The sequence below is a fragment of the Microcaecilia unicolor genome, chromosome 3 (genome assembly GCF_901765095.1).
Source record: "Microcaecilia unicolor chromosome 3, aMicUni1.1, whole genome shotgun sequence".
Taxonomy (NCBI): Eukaryota; Metazoa; Chordata; class Amphibia; order Gymnophiona; family Siphonopidae; genus Microcaecilia; species Microcaecilia unicolor.
The window spans coordinates 241,632,909-241,653,074 of NC_044033.1; the positions used below are offsets into that span (position 1 = coordinate 241,632,909).

Consider the following 20,166-nt stretch of genomic DNA (forward strand, 5'->3'; position numbering starts at 1 on the left):
CTCCCAAAATGGTTGTGTGGCAACTGCTTTACTTGTTGCATGGCCATTACCTGCAGGAAGATGAGACTTCCCTTTTACCAGCTGTGGTAAAAGGGGGCCTCTGCTTACGTGTAAAATATGAGCCAACATCAGCACCAGCCCCCTTTTTCCACAGCTTGGTAAAAGGAGCCCTAAATATGGCTCATGACTGTATAATTGCTCACTCCTTTCTGGACCACCTCGGCACTAGCCAGGCATTGCTGAACCTTGACCCCTAAGCTTCTCTGTTTATGTTTCCAACATGATAGGTCTGATAGAAAGAAAACTAAGTTGGTTTTAGGTTCCAACCCTTCTTCTGAATGGCAGGCTTAAAAGCGTCCGATTTGAGTTTACTGTGGTTCAGTGGTGAGTGTCAGTTCCTTTGTGTTGTGCATTTTAGAGTTGATACCTTGCCTACTTTTGTGGTTGTTCCGTTTTTGAGGTTAGTGTAACTCATCATGGTGCTGAGTTATGTATGACCCCTGAAGCAGACCAGTGTGTCCTGTCGAAACATGACCCTGTGTCGAGTCAAGTATACGAGTAGTGCTAAATAAAGTTTGATACCGTTTACATCTGGCTGTGAAGATTTCTTGGTCCACCCCTACTACTTGGATTTTTTTCTTTTTTTACTTCTACACGTTAGCCACATTGAACCTGAGAATACTTGGGATAATGTGGGATATAAATGTCATAAATAAATATTCAAACCATGGCCCTCTTTTATCAAGTCATTCTAGCAGTACGGTAAAGCCGGCAAAGCCCATTTGGCATTGACACGCGGCAGCCTCTAGTGCGGCTTGATAAAAGGGGGCCCATATTTGTATCATGTATGAAGTCAAATGTGACAGCAGAATAAGCTCAAATTATTTTGTTTATTATAGCATATATTTGTTTTCCTTTACGAGAAAAAGTTACTCTGTTATTTCTAAGCCTAAAAATCATTATGAGGCCCCTTTTACTAAAATGTAAAATGCACTAAAATATGAACCTAGTAGGTTTTAACACAGGGCTTTCCTGAATGCTAAAGACCATATTCAAGATGCCAGTATTTTAAGGATTTTTTTTCAGGTCCTGTGCAAAATTTTCCATTAGTATGTGGGACTTGAAAAACATTAACTCTGAGCACTTTTCACCTACTTTCTGAAAACAATTCCCCAAAAAATAAACAACATGCACTGAAAGGCAAATTACTGCAAAATATTTTAATGAATTTTGTGGTAAGCCTTTCTTCATTCGATAAATGTGCGTTAGCACCTAATGCGGTTTAATTAAGAGCCCCTATGTTTTTCGTTAGATACTTCTTGCTGTTCCTTTCTGGCTTCAACAGAATAATGTAACATTTAGGGAGAAAGATACAGCCCAGTATTCCAGCACTTGAAGCCAGGATAGCGAATATCTCCACTGCCACCGTGTATTTGCCCTTGGTGCTCAGGTACGTTGGTATGAAGGAGATCCAGACACTGAAGAACACCAGCATGCTGAAGGTGATGTACTTGGCCTCATTGAACCTGTCAGGTAGATTTCTTGCTAGGAAAGCTACAATGAAGCTGACACCAGCCAGAAATCCCAGGTAACCCAGAACACAGTAAAATGCAACTATTGACCCTTCATTACATTCAATTATTATTGTTCCAATCTCTGATTTCATATTAAAATATGGGAACGGGGGAGCAGTGAACAACCAGGCAAGACACAGAACAGTTTGAATAAAGGAACAGAAAAGGACTATAGACATTGGGACCCTGGAGCCCATCCATTTCCGGAGCTTGCTTCCAGGCTTGGTGGCATGAAAGGCTGTGACCACAGTGATAGTTTTTGCCAGTATGGAGGAGAAAGCAATGGAGAAAGAGATCCCAAAGACAGTCTGTCGGAGAATGCAGCTCACTTCTTGTGGATGACCGATGAAAACCAAGGAACAGAGGAAGCAGAGCATGAGGGAGATGAGGAGAATGTAACTGAGGTCCCGGTTGTTGGCTCTCACTATGGGAGTGTCTCGGTAATGAATAAAGATTCCCAGGATGACAGCTGTGATCAGAAAGAAGAAAAAGCTGGTGGAAGTCAAAACTATTCCTAGAGGGTCTTCATAAGACAGGGAAGTTTTAACTTTTGCGATACAGGCATCTCTCTTCTGATTGGACCATTGATCCTCTGGGCATGTTGTACAGATGTTCATATCTGAGAAGGAAGATAATGGTCTCATTATCTCACAAATACCACAAGATCTGTTTACTAAAGTACACTGAAATACCACCAGCCCTGTAAGTGTTACCGCTCATCCAAGACAGAGCACTTTTATTCTTACACAACAGCATGTGAAGTGAAGGACTATGGAATGCGCATTGAGTTAGCACATAGTACTTTAACACTCATGGCTGCAAGTAGCATCACTTCATTTAAGAGCAGGTATTATGAGCTAGATTATGCAAATGAAGACGAGTCGGAATAGTGCGCATAGTGCTATTCTATAAAGTGCACCTGCATTACGATGTACATTATAGAATAGCGCACAGGCTGGTGGAACGCGCCTACATTTAGGTATGAATCAAATAGATAGGACAAAATTTTTTTGATGTGCAGGGACCTTACAACATGCCCAAAATTATTCCCATATATATATATAACAACACAGGTACTGCAGAATCTACTTATCTTAAGCAGCCAAGTGTGAATTGTCATTGTCGGGAATGCTTAGCATGGAGTGAGAAGAACTGAATTGAACCTCTTCCCTGAAGAAGAAAAATTAAACCTGTTTTTGAAATTTGAAGCTAAGTAGCTTTATTTTTTCCTGCAATGTTATTTAAACAAAAAAAATTCTTGAAATTTTGGGTCAATGACGATTCACACTCGGCTGCTTAAGATAAGTTGATTCTGCAATACCTATGTTGTTATATCTGAAGATCCATATTATCAAAATGACATGTTTTGCAGAGTAGCTAAAGATATGTGAGTTGTGTATGATGCTGGGAATAATTTTGGGTACATTTAGGTATGGCCATTTATGCCAGTGAAAAACTGGTGCAAATACCCGCGCCTAAATGTAGGCACATTTGCCCGAATTCTATAACTACGCATGTAAATCCGAATAATGCCCCTGATACACCCACACTCCTTCCATTGCCATGCCCCCTTTCAGCTACTCATGTTAGGAATTGTATGTGCCTCTCTCTAGAATATGCCTAAAAGGGAGTGTGCGTAAATTCCGCTTATTGACAATTAGTGATGATAATTGGTTGTTATCAGCCAATTATTATTACTGATTAGCTCTTTACTCAATCAGGTAGCACACACAATTTAACATGCACTACTACCCACACCTTATATAGAATCTGGGCGTATAAGTATCTACATTACCAGCAAGCAGGTACTACAGCCCACTGCATAAGAATCTAACCATCCCCCCCAATCTGAATCTTGACCCCCTTCCACTTCACTGATGAGATCCTGACCCTTCTCCCATTTCATGATGATGTTCCAGACCCTTTTCCAATACCTTGAACCTTTTTTCACCCATCCTGATCCCCCCAAATTTACTGGTGGAGTCTCTGGGGGTTAGTGGTAAGGCAAGAGTAATCGCCAGACTCTTCTGCCCTGTTGCAAGCTGGGATTCAAAATGGTGGCTCTGGTCCATAGCTGTAGTGTTGTGGTTCTATCACTAGGGGTCAGCCAGCTAACTAAAAGCAGTGTACCCGTATTTGGCAACTTGACTCCTAGAGATAGTACTGCAGGACTACAGTTATGGGTCAGAACCACCATTTTGAGTCCAGGCTGATAAAGCAACACAAGCCTTTGGAGATTTTACTTACCCCACCACAAACCCATAATGAACACCCCCCAGTAAGAGCTGGGAACAGGGGATTAAAGAATGGGAACTCTGGAACTTCATCAGGGTATGGAAAGTCAAAGATATCATTACAAGGGTGAGAGAGGGGTCTGAAACCTCATGGGAGAGTTGGGGAGGAGTGTTATGTGGTTCTAGAACCTTCTTAGGGTTAGAATGGAAGTTGGCAATGTTCTTAAGGATGCTACTTATTGGGGTGGGGGTTGGGGTTGCTACTGGGGGGGATTGTTTTTTATATAAGCTGTAATTGTAGTAAATGCATGTTGATAGGACAGATGCATTTACAGCACTACCAAAGCATTTTCTGGACATTATGTGTTTACCTTGTGTGTTAACTGCAAGGCAGATACTGGGCAAACCTCCAACAGTTAACACACAGGCTTTACACATACTACATGTTACTTTTTCATATAATTTCCCTCACTTTAATAAACAGGTCTCCATCAGCTTTACAGCTGTGAAAATGGGTGAAAAACTTAGAATATAAGCCCTCTTGGGACAGGGCAATGTCTTCTGTACCTGAATGTAAGCCTACAGGACAACTGAAGAAAGGGGACTTTGGTAGGGCTTTTTCTGTTTTCTTTCTACAGGTGCATATACTACAACCGTGAAACATTGTGTCATCCAAGCTCCAGTTAAAGCTTCCGCCTTTCTGTAGACAGAAAATGTGATCCCAGGAGAGGTGATGGTTCCATGTGCAAGATGTCTTCACCTTGAATCTCTCATGAAAGAATTGAAAGAACTAAGAGATAGGTGACAAGGTTGAGAAGCATTTGTAAAAATGAGAAATACAATGATGAAATGCTTCATGAAGCATCAATGATATCCAACAGTGGGGAAGAAGAAGCTCTGCTGAAAGAGGACAAGAAATCTCAGTGAACCTAGAAGACATACTGAGCCAAATCAACAAGTTAAATAATGGCAAATCACCAGGTACTAAAAGAACTCAGACATGAAATTGCAGATCTGCTGACCTGTAACCTGTCATTAAAATCATCCATAGTACCTGCAGATTGGAGGGTGGCCTATGTAAAGCCAATTTTTTAAATGTGTTCTAGGGGTGATTTGGGAAATTACAGAGTGGTAAGCCTGACGTCACTGCTGGGCAAAATAGTGGAAATTATTATAAAGAATAAAATTACAGAACACATTGTAACCAGGCTCCTCTCAATGTAGCGAAGGATAGAACAATCTCCTTCAGCCACAGGTTCCCGGTACAGTCAAAGAATAAATATCCACCAGCAAACTTCAATCTTAAGGACTTTATTCAATGAAGATTTCTTGTAGTCCTGATTCACAGTTCCAACAGCAACATTCACATTCAATCTTAAACACATGTAGGCCACCTGAAAGAGTATGGCAAATAGTCCCCTTTAAGAAGTAGGCTATCAGCCCCCATCAGGATTCAATACCCAAGTTCAAAATCAGCTTCAGTCTGGGCTCTTTATCCAGTTCATAGTAAACGATAACTCAGTTCCAAATAAGCAGTTAATTCAGTAAACACTCCCATAAACCATAAAACAGAAGTTTCTACCTCCTACTTTCTTTACCTTCCTGGTAGATTCAATATTTTAGGGACCTTCTCATACCCAAGGAATTTCAGCATGCATCTGCTTCACTCTCCACTCCTCTCTCTTGGGACTCCTTCCCACCTGCCTAGTCAATCCCTGGCTTCTGCTACCACAACCAATCATTCTCTTTCCCTTAGCTTCCCCCACACCCATTCCAGCTGAGTTAAGCATTGCCTAATGATGAGCTCCTGCACACAGAGTTTCCTATCTCTCTCACCTCCCCCCCCCCCCCCCAGTGGCAGCCAAGCTACAAGTCCTGCCACTTACATCCCTGGCTTCCCCTACTGCAGCTAGGAGTCCAGTCCAGGTTCTCCATCTCACCCCCTGGCTCCTTGCCTGCAATGCCTTCTGGGGCATGTATTTCAAGCTGAAACTGCATTAACCCAACTATCCTGGATGTGCCTTTGTCATAACATAGACAAACACGGTTTAATGGGATAGAGTCAGCATGGGTTCAGCCAAGGGAGGTCTTGCCTCACCAATTTGCTTCATTTCTTTGAAGGCATGAATAAACAAGTGGATAAAGGTAAGCCAGTTGGTATAATGTATCTAGATTTTCAGAAAGCTTTTGACAAAGTTCCTCATGAGAGACTCCTGAGAAAATTAAAGAGTCATGGCACAGGAGGCAATGTCCTTCAATGGTTTAGTCTGGAAAGAGGGATTGGCAAATTGGTGTGATATGCAGGCCTACTTCACAGACAGAAGTGGACAGAGATTTAATTGAAGGCATTCAATATATAGCTATGAAAGAGGAAGTACTACTAATAGGTGATTTTAATGTGCCAGATGTTGATTGGGGTAACCCTATTGCAGGGTCTTTTAGAAGCAGCGAGATTCTATTCCAGCAGTGAGTAATGGAACCCAGGTGGGATGGGGCCCTACTGGAATTACAGGTCATGTTCAGAAGCAAACGCGGGTACTAGAAGCTATTAGCCCATACTAGTGCCCGTATTTGCTACCACCCCATGATCAGAGCCCCCGAGCACATGAAACTACGTGCTTGCGGGCTCTGACTGCAAGTAGCATGCAAATGCATGCTAAACAGGTATTTTATTATTCCACCCCAATGATCAGTGGGCAGCACACCAAACATAGACATGCTGCTCAAGGCAAACCCTACACCAGCTCGGAGCTGGCGTTAGGGTTTGCAGAACATCGGAGAGAAAAGCTGAGTCCTGTCAAGCATGCATTTGCATGTTAGCAGGCCCCCCATCTCCCAACAGAAACCCCCTCAGGAGCCCCCGAGCCCTCACCCACAGGAACCCTGACCCCCACCTCAAGCCAGTGACATGGGAGCTGGAGGTCCAGTATACCTCCAGTCTCCCTGACCCCCCCCCCCGACACAAGATCAGGATGCACTGGGCAGGGCTGGAGGGTTCTACTCCTTCCTCTGCCACTCAGGTACAGGGGGGGTGTGAGGATGGGGGTCGCTAGACTACCAGGTTGGGGAGGACTTGTTTTTCCAGCCCACTGGGTCACCAGGGCTTTTTTATTGGGGTGCAAGGGGGGTTAGGGGTGCTGAAGATCCACCAGATCCCCAGATCCCCGCAAACTTGTGTAGGGAGGGGGGTTGGGGGACTGGAGATCTGCTGGACTTCCAGCCCCTGTGTATGACAGGTCTGGGCTTTTGACAGCCTGGACCTGTCAAGCAAGTGCATGCTCAGGCACAATACTCCCGCACTTTTACCATATGATCAGAGATAATAGCGTGCTTAAATTTGCATACTATTTTCTCAGATCATAGGGACAGTAAAGCCCCATGCTGTTCCAGTGCTATTTTTAGAGTGCTGTTTGGAACATTGCGGGGCTTTTGATCATCTTCATTTTGGTGCTTAATATTGGGGGAAGTATTTCTGATGTTATAGTAGGTGATCATTGGGCATCCAGTGATCACCAGATGGTGTGGTTTAATATTAAGATAGGTGTGGAGAGGGTTCATTCAAAAGTGAAGGTTCTAGACTTGAAAAAACTAACTTTATTCAGATGGGGTATTATTACTACTACTACTACTACTTATCATTTTGCTGTCTGAATGGGAACATCTGGAAAAAGTTGGAAAACAATGGACAAAAATGAAAGGAGCTACAGTAAGGGCAACAAACCTTTATGTAAGGAAAGTAAATTAAAGTATGAGGAAAGAAACACCACTTTGGTTCTCAAAAGTAGTACTGAAAAGTTAAAGGAAAAGCAATTAGCCTTTAAAACTATAAGAGATCGCAGAAAGAGGAAGACATGCAACAGTAGCTAAACTAAAGGTGGACAAAGCAATGGGGCCGGATGGCATACATCCAAGGGTACTGAAGGAACTTAGGGAAGTTCTAGCAGCTCTACTGACTGACCTTTTCAATGCTTCTCTAGAGTCAGGAGTGGTCCTAAAGAACTGGAGAAGAGCAGATGTGGTCCCTCTCCACAAAAGCAGAAGTAAGGAAGAGTTTGGGAATTACAGGCCAGTAAGTCTGACTTCTCTGGTAAGTAAAATAATGGAAACACTTTTAAAACAGAAAATAGAAGAGTTTTTGGAATCCCGTGGTTTACAGGACCTGAGGAAACATGGTTTCACTAGAGGCAGGTCTTATCAGACAAATAATTAATTTCTTTGACTGAGTGACCAGAGAGTTGGACAGCGATAGATGTGGTGTATTTAGATTTTAGCAAAGCAATTGAAATGATTCCGCATAGATGACTAATAAATAAACTGAGCATCCTCAGTATGAGCTTTAAAGTGACACTGGGTTAGGAACTGGTTGAGTGGAAGGCAACAGAGGGTAGTGGTAAATGGAGCTCATTCTGAGGAAACGGATGTTACCTGTAGTGTGCTGCAAAGTTTGGTTCTTCGGCTGGATCTTTTTAACATTTTTGTAAGCAATATTTCTGAAGGGCTGTCTGGTAAGATTTGCCTCTTTGAAGATGATACCAAAATCTACAATAGGGTAGACATCCCTGATGATGTAGATAACATGAGGAAGGTCTTAGCAAAGCTGGAGGAATGGTCTGGATTTTATCAGCTTAGATTTAATGTTAAAAATTCAGGGTCATGCATTTAAGCTGCAAAAACCCAAGGGAATGGTACAGTTTAAGGGGCGAAGAACTTTTGTACATGAAAGAAGAGCAAGACTTGGGTGTAATCATATGTGATGATCTTAAGATGGCCAACTCGGTAGAAAAGGCAATGGCTAAAGCTAGAAGGATGCTTGAGTGCATAGGGAGAGTAACGGCCAGTAGGAAAAAATGCCCCTGTGTAAGACTCTGGTGAGACCTCATTTAGACTATTGTATGCAATTCTGGAGACTACACCTTCAGAAAAATATAAACAGGTTGGAGTCAGTCCAGAAGGCAGCTACTAAAATGGTCAGTGGTCTTCATTATAAAGCATATGGGGACAGACTTAAAGATCTCAATATGTATACTTTGGAAGAAAGGCGGGAGAAGGGAGATTTGATAGAGACATTTAAATACCTATGCAGCATAAATGCACAGGAGTCAAATCTCTTTCAATTGAAAGGAAGCTCTGAAATGAGGGGGCAAAGGATGGAGAGGAAAGGAAATAGACTCAGAAGTAATCTTCAAGAAAAGGGTGGTGAATTCGTGGAACGGTTTCCTGGTGGAAGTGATGGAGACAAAAACAGTATCTAAATTAAAGAGAGCTTGTGACAAGGGTGTGATTGGGAGAGTAGATGACTTGAATGGGCAGACTGAATAGACCATATGGTCTTTGCCTACATTTTTCTATGTTTCTATCTTCAGCTACCAATAGAAAAGGTGTATGATCAGATTTATTTTACAGTATTGCTGATGGTTGGGCTATACTTCATTTCCTTGTGTTAAGATTGATGCATTCTTTGGATTTCAGGGTACTTCTGTCCTTGGCGTAGACTGAGGGTGCTGGTCTTCCCTAATGATATTTTCCTTTTAAAGAGACAGAGGGCAGTTCCTGAACCATTATCATGACTGGTTGGCCAGCTGAAGGGAAGAGAGGAATATTATCCAGAATATTTTTCTTCATTTTCCAAAGATTTGCTCCCCTGCATAATTTCACAGAGCAGAAACAATAATGTATCTATGTTTACTCCACATATTCCATGATATCACCCACCGGTTTGATTGGAGATCTCTCCCTCTGCACAGGGAATACAGTCATAGCAGCAGACGGCCTCTTCTTTCCTTTGTAATTTGCTGTAACCAGGATGGCAACTTGGGCTGCATCTGGAATATGGAGGTGTCTGAGGATTGAGAAAAGAAGTTATGTAACCTCATTTGACACTGGGCAATTGTTTCTCGAATAGAATTTGACCTTTTGGGGATAACTTATTTAAATGCTCATGAAGACTTGTAAAATACCCCAGTGTGTACCAGAATACAGAAGGTGCTCAGAAAACATTTTGCCTACATTTATATGATATTCATGTATAAAATCTATGGGGTACAGAATGGTTAGAATGAGGACAAATAAACAAGAGATTCAAATGGCCTGATATTTAACTGAAGAAAGAAGCACCAAGAGCCTTCAAAAACGGAACACAGTTCCTTTAATTGTAAAACTTGAAAATCAATATTCCATTTCAAACCTGGCATGGGCTGTTTCAGGGGTTAAATTTGTTCTAATGTGAGATGTATTCCATGTGCAACAACAACACTTCCTCCCTTTAATGAACGAGAGGACCAATTTTGTTCCTAACGTGTCGAGCAGCTAGGTACCAAAGTGCTTGGATTTCTTTTTACCTCAAAGGGAGGAAGTTTTGTTGTTGCATATGGAATCCATCTCATAGTAGAACACATTCGACCCCTGATGCAGGCACTGTGCGCTGAAGCATGTCCCGTGTTGGGTTCGAAATGGAAGATTGACTTTCAAGTTTGACAATTAAAGGAACTGTGTCCCATTTTTGAAGGCTTTTGGTGCTTCTTTTTGTGGTTTTTGGACTTTGTTCTGTACTTGGGATCCTCTCTGTGCTGATATTGAACTGGCAAGGAGAGGCTACAGTGTGCTTAAACCATTCTGAGTTAGGGCCGTGCCATAACGGTAAACGGGGTAAGCATGGCAGGGGGGCGCCTCCCTCTGGGGGGCGCCGCCGCACCATGCTCACCTCGCTTGCCCTCCCGCTCCCATTGTTCAACTGCCCGCCCTCTTCTCCCCCCTCCCGACATCCCATTTCTTTTTTTTTTCTTTTTAAATTTACCTCCGTGGCGGTCCAGCAGCGCAGCATCAGTGAAGGAGGCGGCGCTCCCGACGTCTCTAGCCTTTCCTTCGCTGTGTTCTGCCTTCTTCTGACGTCAAGGAAATGACATCAGAAGAAGGCGGAACACAGTGAAGGGAAGGCTAGAGATGTCGGGAGCACCGCCTCCTTCATGACGCTGCGCTGCTGGACCGCCACGGAGGTAAATTTAAAAAGAAAAAGGGATGTTGGGGGAGAGAAGAGGGAGGGCAGTTGAACAATGGGAGCGGGAGGGCAGGGGAGAGACGAACATGGATGTGAAGGGGGAGGGGAGAAGAGGGCGGGCCAGGCCAACTGGGACATGGGAGCGGGAGGACAGGGGAGAGAGGAGCATGGATGTGGGGGGGTCATGGAAGGGAGAGAGGGGAATTGCTGGATAGGGATTAATGGAGGGTGACAGAGGAGCATGGATGGGAGGGGCAGGGCTCAGGGAGAGAGGGGACTTGCTGGATAGGGAATTAGGGATGAATGGAGGGGACAGAGGAGCATGGATGGGAGGGCAGGGCTCAGGGAGAGAGGGGAATTGCTGGATAGGGATTAATGGAGGGGGACAGAGGAGCATGGATGGGAGGGCAGGGCTCAGGGAGAGAGGGGAATTGCTGAATAGGGATGAATGGAGGGGACAGAGGAGCATGGATGGGAGGGCAGGGCTCAGGGAGAGACGGGAATTGCTGGATAGGAATGAATGGAGGGGCAGAGGGCAGGGGACAGAGGAGCATGGATGGGAGGGCAGGGTTCAGGGAGAGAGGAGAAATTGCTGGACATAGAGGGAGGGAAGAGAGATGAAGGAGATGAAATGAGGGAAAAGGAAGAGAGGAGAAAAACTGCACATGGATGAAGAAAATAGGCAGAAGCTGAGGACCAGAAATGAAGAAGAAAGAGGAAAGGAAAGAAATAAATGGAAAGGAAGCCCTGGAAACGGAGTTAAGAGGACAGATAGCAGCAGAATCAGATACTGGGCCAGCATGATCAGAAAAAGAAAGTCACCAGACAACAAAGGTAGAAAAAAATCATTTTATTTTCATTTTAGTGTTTGGAATATGTTCACTTTGAGAATTTACATCTGCTATCTTATTTTGCAAAGTATAGCAATTTGTTTCTAAGAATATTGCTGACAATTCCTGTCAGTGTGGCAAGTGGTGAGCGATCATTTTCACGGGGGGAGGGGGGGAGGGGCGCCGCCGCCGCCAACTGATAGTCTGTAGGGGGGCGCCAGAGACCCTAGGCACGGCCCTGTTCTGAGTGAATCATGACAAGATATTTCATGGCACTTAACCTGGCAGTGCCACTGAAAATCCCTTCTGACCACTGCAGCACTGTCTGAGCATTACCAGAGTGATCGGGGACAAAGTCAGGGTGGAGCTGGGAGTTATACACACACTGGCAAAACTGACCACATAGATACCTGGACAAGTACAACCACGTAAATAGCAGGTCTTTTCTTTCTGTGGTTAGTGATATGGACGCGGCATAGTCAATTTCCAGGTACCACTGCTGAGAGTGTGTAAACCCAGATATTCAGGGCCAGTTTCTGGATATGGCCTGACACTGAGTACCTGGGTCTAAGTTAGCCACAGTAGTCACCGTCTTTAAAATACTGACCGCCATCATCAACTCAATGTAGACCCAAAAAGTGTTGATTCTTATGGCCAAATACACAGATTATACCAGCCTCAGAGCAGGTCTGACAACTTTCAGGGAGACAATTTTATATAGACAAATTAATTTATTTAATAATATTTAGAGCCCACCAATCCAGGGACAGCTCATAGTGGGTTTTATGTTTCAACTGTTTTTTATTATGAAAGAAATCAACATATCCACATCTTATAGACATTATAGAACTAATACAAGTATTTTTTTGTTCCTCCATTATCTTGTAACAGCATAATAAAACAATAATTATCTTACACAAGGATAGTGTGTTTCTTTTTCTTTCTCTGTGTGTTTCATTAATTTGTATTATCCATGAATTCAACAGAACATTGCATTATTGTCAACATCTAACATAACCAAATATTGTGCCACCTTCATTATCCGATATTAGTACAACAAATCCATTATTAGTTCCCACCATAGTATAATGTTGCATTCTTCCATCCTTATACCTACTATTTCCCTTTCCCCCTTCCCACCCTCCCTGCCCTCTTATTCTTCATGGTTCCCCCTGTAACCTATAAAATTCCCCATACTTTCCAGTATCGCATAAAGTCCACTCATAAGGTATTAATAATCAGACTTCGCCCTTTCTGCGTCATTTTTTCCAAGTAGCATCCCCAGATTTTAAGAAATCTCGTTTTTCTTTTATCATTTCCTTTAGCCTCTTTTGCTTCCCAAACCAACAATTGATGTACCTGATTACGCCAATGCCAGAAATTTGGCGGGTTGTGTGTAGTCCAGTGCTGCATAATACATTTCCTTGCTATCAAACATAATTTGCGCTTTAGCAATACTTTATCTGCATTTAAACTCGATTGTACCTCCTTCATATCCAATATGAGATGTAATGGATTCATATCTACTCTACTACATAACATACCTGTAAGATAGTTAGTTATTTGTCTCCAATATCGTTGTATTAATACACACTTCCACATCGCATGATAAATGGAGTTCTCGGCATTATGACATTTTACACAAAGAGCTGTTTCTATACCCCCTGCTTTATACAATTGAACCTGTGTAAAGTATGCCCTGTGTATCATTCTAAATGCACATTCCCTATAATCATTTCCCCCTATCAGGCATGGAATACTTTTGATTTGTGCCATTATATCCCAGGATTGCAAGTTCCTTCCCATATCTTTTTCCCATTTCTGTTTCAATAAAGTCATCTCCTTCGCAGGAGTTAGGCTCCATAGTCTCTGATATAATTGCGATATAGAAGGGGCATTTTCTGTAATTTCCTCAAAGAAGGTAATAATTTTATTACCTAACCTAATTATAAGTGCTTCTTTATTTAAATTTTGTATGTAATGTTTAAGCTGATAGTGCGCATAAGTATCTTGCCATCCAGGTTCCTCTTGATGAAGCAGCTGCGGCAGTGGCTTAATATCCCCATTCTCTCCTAGTACGTCTGCCAGGGTTTCCACACTTATCTTTCCCCAGTCATCAAAGATTTTGTTCTCCATTCCTGGTTGGAAGGCCGGATTCCCTCTAATACTTATTAACTCCGTTATTCTCGAGTCTCCGCCTAATAGTTTGCCTATAAATTTCCATACCTCTCTCATGGGTTTAAGTAAAATATTGTGCCTAATTCTAGGAGGAGTTTCCCCGCTCCGCAAATGCATTAGGGTAGTAAAGTGATATGGGTTAAATAATGCATCTTCCATCTCTATAGGTGTATAGTCGGAAGCATGAAATAATCTATCTCTCACCAGTCGCAATAAACATGCCATATTATAATATTTAAGATTGGGAATTCCCAAACCCCCCTGTCTCCATCCTCCCAACATGTATTTTTGTTGTATTTTAGCTTTTTTCTTAGCCCAACAGAATCTGAGCAGCATTCGGTATAAGCGCTTTATATCTTTCTGCAACAGGGCTATTGGTAAGATCTGCAACATATATAACCATCTCGGTAAGATCACCATTTTAAGAAGGTTGATCCTCCCTATGAGCGAGAGTGTTAGCGTGCCCCATGATGCCAACTGCTGTGCTGTCTGTTCCAGTAATTTTTCAACATTTAAATGATATAGCTCTTTTGGTCTGGCCGGCAACTGTATACCCAAATATACAAAAGATTTATGTGCCTGCTTCAAAGGGAAATCTCCCCCCCATAACTCGTGTATGTCCACATTAATTTGAAGCGCTTCTGACTTGTCTATATTCAGTTTGAAACCCGAATAATCTCCATATTCTCTGAAAATTTGTAAAAGATTCTCTAGAGTATCTTTTGGCTTCGTAATAATCATTAACAAGTCATCCGCAAATGCAGCTATCTTAAATTCCTGATTTTTAATATGTACCCCTGTTATCGCTGCACAATCATGTATGTCTCTAATTAATGGGTCTAATTGAAGTGCAAATAACAGAGGCGACAAAGGACAACCTTGTCTAGTTCCCCTAGTGATCTGAATTTCCCCCGATATATTTCCATTTACCAGCACTTGTGCCCTTGGGTTATGATATAGTGCTCTAATTGCCTGCACAAAGGTGCCATTAAATCCATATTTCTGTAGCACCGAGTATAGAAAGGGCCATTCCACTCTGTCGAATGCTTTTTCTGCGTCGAAGCTGATCATCACAGCTTGTTCTTTGGAGTGACCTAGTCCTTCCAATGACGCCAAAATATTCCGCAAGTTTTTTGTACTTGTTCGCCCTTGGACAAAACCCACCTGTGCTGGATGAATTAGATGAGGCAATATCCCTCCTAATCTTTTGGCCAATATTTTTGCAAATAATTTTGCCTCTTGATTAATTAGGGAAATGGGTCTATATGATGTAACCAACTGTTCATCTCGTTTTGGTTTAGGAAATACTACTATCCTAGCTAAATTCATATTATCAGACAAGGCCCCCTTCTCTATCCAGTCATTGAACATTTCAGTCAAGGTAGGGAGAATCGAGTCCCCCATCATCTTATAAAATTCTGCTTTAAAACCGTCTGGACCTGATGCCTTGCCTGATTTACTTTGTTTGATTGCCCATCCTACCTCGTCTTCACTAATCCTAGCATTTAGCCGCTTTCTGTCTCTACTTTGCAGCCTCGGAATGTGAACACCCTCTAAGTAAGACTCCCCCTGTAGCTCGTCTTGATCTGCCCTCTTATAAAGTTCTTGATAAAAATTTTGAAAAGCTTGTCGAATTTCTTTATTAGAGTGTATGAGTTTCCCATTTTTTTGTTTAATAGTTGTTATATTTCGGGAATTAACCTTAGATGCTATAAGTCGAGCTAAATATTTGCCCCCTTTATTCCCGTGCTTGTAAAGTTGAAAGCGATAGTAGGCCTGAGATTTCACTTCTCTCTCATGTAGTTTGGCATTTAAAGTTGCTTGTATGGTCAGAATCTCTTGTCTGATATCATTACTAGGGTTCATACCGTATTGGCGGTGTAATTTACCTAAAAGTTGTTCTAGTCTCATTATTTCTCTGTCTCTCATTCGTTTATAGTGCGTGACATAGCTAATTATTTCCCCCCGCAACACCGCTTTCGCTGCTTCCCAGTAAGTGCTGATCTCTTCCACTGAGCCTTCATTAAAATGCTTAAATTCTGCCCATTTAGCATGTAAAAGCTCCCCAAATCTTGCATCTTTAATTAAGTATGTTGGAAACGTCCAGCTTTTTAGCAAGTCTTCATCCTCTCCTCCCTTCCATGTCATTCCGACCACTGAATGATCCGATATGACACAGGGATCTATGTGTACCTCAGTAATGTCTGTTATTATAGTTCGTGATACCAGCAAGTAATCAATTCTTGATGCTGACCCATGTGCTCTAGATTGGTGTGTGTATTCTTTCTCCATAGGATGCAAGGTGCGCCAGACATCTATTAAATCTAATATTTCACATAAATCCGGTAGACCCCTAGTATCTATTTTTCTTATCTCCTTAGGCGGATGCGATCTATCCATATTCGGGTCCCAAGTCATATTGAAATCTCCTCCCATCACTAGGGGCAAGTTTTCCAGTTGAGTGATTTGGGAAAGCAATTTCTTATAGAATTTTAAATCTAACACATTAGGAGCATAGACATTTCCCAAAATTATAGTTTTTTTATTAATGGTTACTATGCTTAGCACAAATCTACCCTCTGGGTCTGAAATAGTTTTATGTATCTTGATTGCTAGCCCTTTCCGAAAAAGTATGGCTACTCCCCCTTTTCGACCCATTGCCGCAGCTGCCACACAATCTGCCACCCACCATTTGGCTAATTTGGCATGCTCCTCTGCTGACAAATGTGTTTCTTGGAGCATTGCAATATCTGCTCTTATATGTTTAAGATGGCGCAATATTTTTGATCTCTTGATGGGGGAATGTATTCCCCCCACATTCCAGGATGCTACCTTAAGTAGTTATCATTCATATAGCGATTTTCCATCATCTGATTACCTTTTACTATCAAGAGTAGCCAGCCCAGCCTCCAACCACTCCTGTTCATACCCCATGTTCTCATTTTCATATTTATTTGCGTCTGTAGGTTACATTGAGTTACTCTCTTCCCCTTCCCCCCCTTACATTGTCTTGTAGTTATCTGTTCCCTAACCTCCCCCCTCTCCCCATTCCCCCCCCATTAGCCCTCTCCTTCCCGTAGGAAGCAGGTCACTTTCAACGCTCCTCCTCCCATTATTTGTATCCGTCCCTTTTCTGCTCGTTCTTCCATTAATGATACATGTATGTGTGAGTAAGTATTACCTCTTTAACATTCAGTCCCCCAACACATTTGACATTTAGATTTGCCATTCTCTACAATTATTAAGCAAAAGCAGTATTATTAGTCATAAATAATCTTATGATTATCAGATTCTTTCAAACTAAGCTTGTTATACTTTTAAATCTAATGTAACTGATTTCAGGCTCTACGACTTATATGACCTGCAGTGTCAACTTGTTATCAACAACAGTAGTATCTTAACCTTATTATACTATATCTATTATAACATATTTTTATGATTGTGTGAGTATGTATTACCTCTTTATCATTCAGTCCCCCATCTCATTTGACTTTTAAATTTGCCAGTCTCTACAATTGTTAATCAAGAGTAGTATTAGTCTTATGAGATCTTAGTGTTGTCAGATTCTTTCAAACCTAGATTGTAATACTTTCAAATCTAATTTAACTGATTTCAGGCCTTGCAGCTTACATTATCTGCAGTATCAAATATCTAACAACAAAAGTAATATCTTAATATCCTTATACTATATCTATTATAACATACTTTCCTAATATCCAAGATTCTTGGCCACTTTTCATGCTTAAATCGTCCTTTCCTGTTATCCTGTTTGTGTTTCAATTGGCCCTCTAATGGTTTCAGTGTGCATTATGTCCACCTTAAATCCAATTTGTGTCGCTGTTCAGTGTGTCCATTGATAGTCTCTTTTATGTATCATCTGCCCCAACATCCTCTGTTTATAATTCTCATTTCAATTATAGGTCTCTTCTTTATACTTTTTTCTCAAGCATTTAGCGATGTCAGTTAGAAAATGTCTTTTTTTCAGCAGTGCAATCCTTAGCTCTCAAGTTTCCGGCCTCTCTTCCATCTGTTGCACAAATAGTTTTGCTTCTTCCATAGTGGTAAACAACTTTGTGCCCGAAGAATGAATGATTCTCAACTTTGCAGGGTATAATAGCGCAAACTTAATCTTTTTATTCACCAACGCTGAGCATATCGATGAAAACTTTTTTCTTTGCGCCGCCACCGCCGATGAATAATCTTGAAAGCAAAGAACTTTGCGGTTCCCGCTGTATAGTTCTTTGCCGTTGCGCAGGGCTTGCAGTATGGCGTTTTTGTGACTGAAATTGAGAATTTTGCAGATGACTACACGTGGTCTTCCCTCCGCCACGTTCTTCGGCCCTAGTCGATGTGCACGCTCGATTCTTAGCGGCCCCAACATCTCAGGTAACTCCAGTTCTGCTGTGAACCACGTTTCAAGAAATTTGCTGAGTTCACGATCTCCTTGCCCTTCAGTTAGTCCCACAATTCGGAGGTTGTTCCTCCTCGACCTATTTTCTAGGTCTTCGAGTTTGTCGTCGTATGAGGTAATTGTTTTCTTCAGTTGATTTATCTCTGCTTCTAGTACAGTGACTCGGTCTTCCGTTTCACTGGCCCGCTGTTGATATTGCGCCATATCCGTTTGTATTTGGGCTATACTGTTATTAAGGGATTCCAACTTGTTGTCCAGGGAACTCAGTTTTTTATCTAATATTACCTCTAGCGCTTGTGTAACTTCTCCCACAATTTCCGCGGCCCAGGCGGACCCCACCTCCGACGTTCCCGGGCTCACCGGCGCCGCCATTTTGTCTCCAACTAGGCGAGTTTTTTCTTTTTCTTTTCTTGTGTTTTTTGTCGCCATTGCCGTAACCTTCTGCACTCAATCCGTTCACTGTGAGTTCGGCTATTGTTCGCTCTCAGTTAGCAGGATGTTAATCTTTGTTTGCAGCGATTTTTTGCCTAGATGTTTGAGGAGAAGGCAGGAGCGATCCAACTAGCGCCCACTCCCGCTCATAGCGTCACGTGACCCCTCTCATAGTGGGTTTTAATTGAACATTCATAACGCATCCCATTCAAAACAATGGTGCAATGAAAACAAACTGCTAGAAAAGACAGATCAACCAAAAGATTTCAAAGTATAAAATTTTTTTTAAAAACTACAAACAGTATCATATCCCCCCCCCCCCCCCCCCCCCCAAGGCTTCCTGAAAAAGAACATCTTCAACTTTTCTTTGAAAAGGAAGTAACTATTGTCCTGTTTTGAATAAGCAGGAAGAGGTTTCCACATAAGCAGGATGGGTTTTTGTGCCTTGACGGCCTAGAGAACCTGGAGCCAGATTCAGTAAATGGTGTCCAAAGTTAGGCATTGTTAAGATCAGTGCTAGGATAGTGTTCTGTAAAGAGTGCTCTGCATAGACCACCCTTTACAGAATTCGAGCTTAGTGCCCTTCCTGCATCTAATTTTGGCACCAGGACTTATGCCTCCTGAAACCTGGTGTAAATATCCATGCCCAGTTAGGTGTGCAAATTCTATAACATTGCACTGAATTTCGAGGAACACCTCTGACCCACCCATTCCCTTTCCATGGCAATGCCTCCTTTTCAGTTACCCAATATGAAATGTAGGTGCAGATGCTATAGAATAGGCAGATGACAGATGTGTTTGTAATTCATAATTAGGAAAGGGATGGTGAATAAAACTAAAAATACTATAATGCCTCTGTACCGCTGCATGGTGCAACCGCACCTTGAGTATTTCGTTCAGTTCTGGTCGCAGAATCTCAAAAATGATATAGTGGAATTAAGCAGGGTTCAAGGAAGAGCAACCAGAATGATAAAGGGGATGGAACTCCTCTCATATGAGGAAAGGCTAAAGAGGTTATAGCTGTTCAGTTTGGAAAAGGGATGGCTGAGGGGAGATATGATTGAAGTCTACAAAATCCTAAATGGTATAGAACGAGTAGAAGTAAATCAATTTTTTACTCATTCCAAAAGTACAAAGACTAGGGGCCACTCAAGGAAGTTACATGGAAATACTTTTAATATTTTTTCATTCAACAAATAGTTAAGCTCTGGAACTCTTTGCCGGAGGATGTGGTAACAACAGTTAGTGTATCTGGGTTTAAAAAAGGTTTGGACAAGTTTCTGGAGGAAAAGTTCATAGTCTGTCATTAAGACAGACAAAGGGAGGCAGCTGCTTGGTAGCATGGAATGTTGCTAATTATTGGGTTTCTGCCAGGTACTTGTGACCTGGCTTGGCCATTGTTTAGAAATGGGATACTGGGCTAGATGGACCATTGGTCTGACCCAGTACAGCTATTCTTACGTTCTTAGTGCCAATTAATTGCAATTAACCCCAATAACTTATTGTTGGCGCA

General features: G+C 42.1%; 1 protein-coding gene across 1 annotated transcript in view; it reads right to left on the bottom strand.

Annotated features, from left to right (window-relative positions):
* Positions 1-1,282: 1,282 nt before the first annotated feature.
* Positions 1,283-20,166, bottom strand: part of LOC115464514 (vomeronasal type-2 receptor 26-like) — a 108,473-nt gene continuing 89,589 nt past the window's right edge. The window contains exons 3-4 of the mRNA XM_030194879.1: positions 9,521-9,647; positions 1,283-2,193 (exon numbers count right to left, since the gene is read on the bottom strand). Coding sequence (XP_030050739.1) covers positions 1,283-2,193; positions 9,521-9,647 — 1,038 coding nt within the window. The remainder of the gene's footprint in view (positions 2,194-9,520; positions 9,648-20,166) is intronic.